The sequence below is a fragment of the Phaeoacremonium minimum genome (genome assembly GCF_000392275.1).
Source record: "Phaeoacremonium minimum UCRPA7 unplaced genomic scaffold PA7_03_scaffold_141, whole genome shotgun sequence".
In the NCBI taxonomy this organism is placed as follows: Eukaryota; Fungi; Ascomycota; class Sordariomycetes; order Togniniales; family Togniniaceae; genus Phaeoacremonium; species Phaeoacremonium minimum.
The window spans coordinates 199,595-203,751 of record NW_006921048.1 but is presented as its reverse complement, the minus strand read 5'-3'; the positions used below and the strand labels follow the sequence as shown (position 1 = coordinate 203,751).

General features: G+C 51.5%; 1 protein-coding gene across 1 annotated transcript; it reads left to right on the top strand.

Moving 5' to 3' along the window:
* Positions 1–966: 966 nt before the first annotated feature.
* UCRPA7_1988 (putative oligopeptide transporter protein) lies at positions 967–3,841 on the top strand (the record flags this gene model as incomplete). The annotated part of the gene is made up of 2 exons (XM_007914566.1): positions 967–3,204; positions 3,293–3,841. The coding sequence occupies 2 exons, from the start codon at positions 967–969 to the stop codon at positions 3,839–3,841; spliced, it is 2,787 nt and encodes a 928-aa protein (XP_007912757.1).
* Between the last annotated feature and the right edge of the window lie 316 nt (positions 3,842–4,157).

Below are 4,157 nucleotides of genomic sequence, written 5' to 3'. Positions count from 1 at the left end.
CGGGAGGATTGTACTCTACCTATCCATGCATGCATGCATGTGCAGGATGATAACTACCTAGTCAACTACACTTATGCTTGGTGCCCTGTTATATTGGTATATGAGCTCGTTTTCCTCTTCAACATGGTTTTATCTACCTACACCTAATTCGTCGGCTGGTAGTGGAGAGTGAGGCTTTACCTGTAAACCGATTGAACGCCGACATCCTACAAATGGCATGGATAAATCTCCCCAGTGGCAAGCAACACCTCACACTTTCCTAATATGGTTAAATGTATCAGTTTGAAAGGCCATTCCCAACAGGAGAATTCTCGCAAAGCCAACTCGAGATTCTCTGACAGCTTAGGCAGTGGAAGTAGGATAGAGCGAACCCAGGTCTTGACCGTGGTTGCACGACCTGTACACTTTGTCAGACATGGACTCAGGCATGTCGTGAGGAAGGACCAATACCTATATATCGAAATGACTTCTTTTTACCCCTCACTTGCTTGATAAGAAGAGAAGAGGCAAGTTGGCGAGACGTGGGTGTAAGACGCAGCCATGAGCATCATTCAGGCAAAAGTACGCGTCTACGTACACTCAGGTTGCTGTGCTAGTAGATTACCGCCCGCCCCGTGAGGGCGTCTTTCGGATCAGGAAGGTGAATGGTACCCCGGCCACGATACGATACAATGCTTGGGCCCACCTTGCCAGCGGCCAATCTACCCTCCACCTTGTGGGCTACGACGCATAATGGCGAACGATAAGACAATCTCATGTCGTGGCCTAGGCCAGTGTCATTGCAATGGGCGAAAAATGCACATGGTGCGTACTGAATTGCACAATGCGGACGCTCGAGCACAATAACGCATGTTGCTTGGGTATATATTATCCCTTGGCACTTGCTGTTGTCGCGTCGCCCTGGCGGTCTTCTCTGCCTCCTATCCCTGCCTAGTGATTTGCTGCTTTGACCTGTTCTCTTCCACAATGGCAGACAGACAGACGGACACCATGGATAAACATGTGGCAGAGGACCCGGTTGAGGAAACCGGTCCCCCATCGCGGAGCCCGCCGTCGTCGGACGGGAAGGAGAAGACCGGCCTCGCTGACGACACGACCGTGATCGACAACATGGTCCTTGAGCTGGCGGACAAGCTGGGTGATCGTGCAGATGGCATGGCCCCTGTAGATGATATCCAGTACGTCATGGACAAGATCGAGACTCTTACTGTAGATGAGTGTCGTGCCATCATCGAGAAGATGCTCAAGGATCATGAGTACGACTATAACTTCTCGCAAGCTCAGCGCGAAAAGCTTATTGCACTACTCAAGGGCCCTGCCGACGGACAAACAGTTGATGAGTGGGAGGTTACGCTCAAGTCCGAGACGGCAGTCAACAGATTCTTCTCACCTTACCCCGAGGTGCGCGCAGTATCGACACCCACTGACGACCCAAGCATCCCGTGCGAGACCATCCGTGCCCACCTTCTGGGCTATCTCTGGGCTGCCATTGCCCAGTTTACCAACTCGCTATTCAACTCGCGCTTCCCGGCCATCACTTTGCAGTCTTCCGTCGCCCAGATCCTGCTCTACCCCTGTGGCCTCTTGCTTGCTTGGATTCTTCCCGACTGGGGCTTCACCTGGCGTGGTAAGCGTGTCTCACTCAATCCAGGCCCCTGGACGTATAAGGAGCAAGTCTTGGCTACCATCATCGTTGACGTGGGGCTCACGAGTGCCTACTGTTTCTGGAACATCCAGACTCAGACAGTCTACTACAAGGATACCTGGCTGACGCCTGGCTACGGCATCCTGCTGCTCCTGTCCACCCAGCTCATGGGGTTAGGCTTCTCTGGCCTACTACGGCGTTTTGTAGTCTATCCCCAAGAGGCCATTTGGCCCAATATCCTACCAACGCTAGCTCTCAATCGGGCGCTTCTGCTGCCGGAGGTGGACAAGGAGAACCGTCATGGTTGGACCATTTCGCGCTACCGATTCTTCTTCCTCGCGTTCGGCATCATGTTCCTCTACTTCTGGCTGCCCGGCTATCTCTTTCCGGCACTAAGCTACTTTGCATGGATGACCTGGATCAAACCCGACAACTTCAACCTCAACATGATCACCGGTTCGCAGTATGGCCTCGGTTTCAATCCCATCTCTACCTTTGATTGGAATATCATCGGTACCTACTTCCTCCCCCTTGCATACCCCTTCTTCGCCTACTCCCAACAATTCATGGGCAACCTCCTCGGTGGCCTCATCATCGTTGCGCTTTACTACAGCAACACTAATTGGTCGGCATACTTGCCACCTAATTCCTCTGGCATCTTTGACAATACTGGCAACTCTTACAACATCACGCGTGTTGTGTATGCCAATACGGGCTTTCTCAATGAGACTGCCTATCTTGAATACTCGCCCGCTTTTTATAGTGCCGGCAATTTGATGCTGTACGGCGCCTTCTTTGCCTTCTATCCACTTACCATGGTATTCATTCTGCTCGACTCGTGGCGTCCGCTGCTGCGTGCCTACAAGTCCATGATGAAGGCCGCCATCAACTTCGTGCGCGGCTTTATCATCGGAATCAAGAGGGTGGTCGCCGCCATCAGCAAAGGTGACTTCCGGACCGCTGGCAAGACACTCGCCAATATCTTCGACTCCGATGGCTCCATCTACGACGACTTTGATGACCCACTCACTCAGCTGATGCGCCAGTACCCTGAAGTGCCTGACTGGTGGTTTACCATCATCTTCCTCGTCGCCTTCATTTTCGCCATTGTTATCTGCGCTCACTGGACCCAGCTTAACACGCCCGTATGGACGATATTCTTTGTTATTGGTCTCAACTTTGTCTTCCTGATTCCCATGTCTTACCTTTACTCTATATCCGGTACCACTGAGGGCCTCAATGTTGTCACAGAACTAATTGTCGGCTATGCACTGCCCGGCCACCCCGAAGCGCTCATGTTTGTCAAGGCCTTTGGCTACAACATTAACGGCCAAGCCGACAATTATATATCCGATCAGAAGATGGGCTTTTATGCCAAGGTGCCACCACGTGCCATGTACCGGGGCCAGATTTTCAGCGCCATCATCACCGCACTGATCGCTTATGGTGTTGTGCAATTTGCTGATACCGACATCCCTGGAATTTGCACCCCTGGACAGGTGTCAAACTTCAATTGCGAAAACGGATCTCAGATCTATTTCTCAGCGTCAGTTGTCTGGGTAAGTCAGGTTCCCTTATGCTGGTCTCTGTGACCTCCTTTTTCCCGCACTTACACAAGACCGACTGCTAATCTTTTCTCCATTCCAGGGCGCCATCGGTCCTAAGCGCATCTTTAGCCAAATTTACCCTGCCATGAAGTACTGCTTCCTACTGGGTTTCTTGCTCGCCCTCGTTTGGTGGGCCGGCAAGCATTTTGGTGCCCGTATCCGCTTTGCCTGCCAAACCATTCTGCCCACCGGTGTCTTCAAGACCATCAATGCTGTCATCTTCACTCCACTCTCGTGGCTCAAGCACGTGCACCCATCGCTGGTCTTTAACGGCTTCCTGTATTGGGCGCCACTCAACCTGACTTACTTCACCGGTGGTTTGTATGTCTCCTTTGTTTTCATGTACTATCTCAAGCGATACAAGACGTCCTGGTGGGAGAAGTACAACTACGTCCTGTCGGCAGCCCTTACTGGCGGCGTTGCCTTCTCTGGCATCATCATTTTCTTCGCTGTGCAGTATCACCCCAAGTCTGTCAGCTGGTGGGGCACCAATGTGCTGGGTGAGACCATTGATGGAGGCGACGGCCGGGTCGCGCTGCTTACAGACCTGCCAGCCAAGGGCTACTTTGGTCCAGATACGTGGTCTTAGTTATGAACTAGTTGGTAGGCATGGCAGTATCGACGAGTATCTGATATAGACCGAGGTCTGTAGCTGAAGCCTTAACTTTATTCAGCCCTCCGTAGCCCAGTTGGCGAAACTTTCCCACCTAACATAGTTCAGTAGACTAAACAACAATCCACTCGTGTTAAGTATTGATAACACAAGTTCATTCTATCCTTGTTTGTCAACTATAGTGACAGGTAGTTTGTCAGCCAAACTTTTCTTGTTATAAGGGCTATCTAGTACTACAGCCGTACAAAGGGACCGAACTCATCGTATTCACTTTTTCCCATGCGAAGGACAT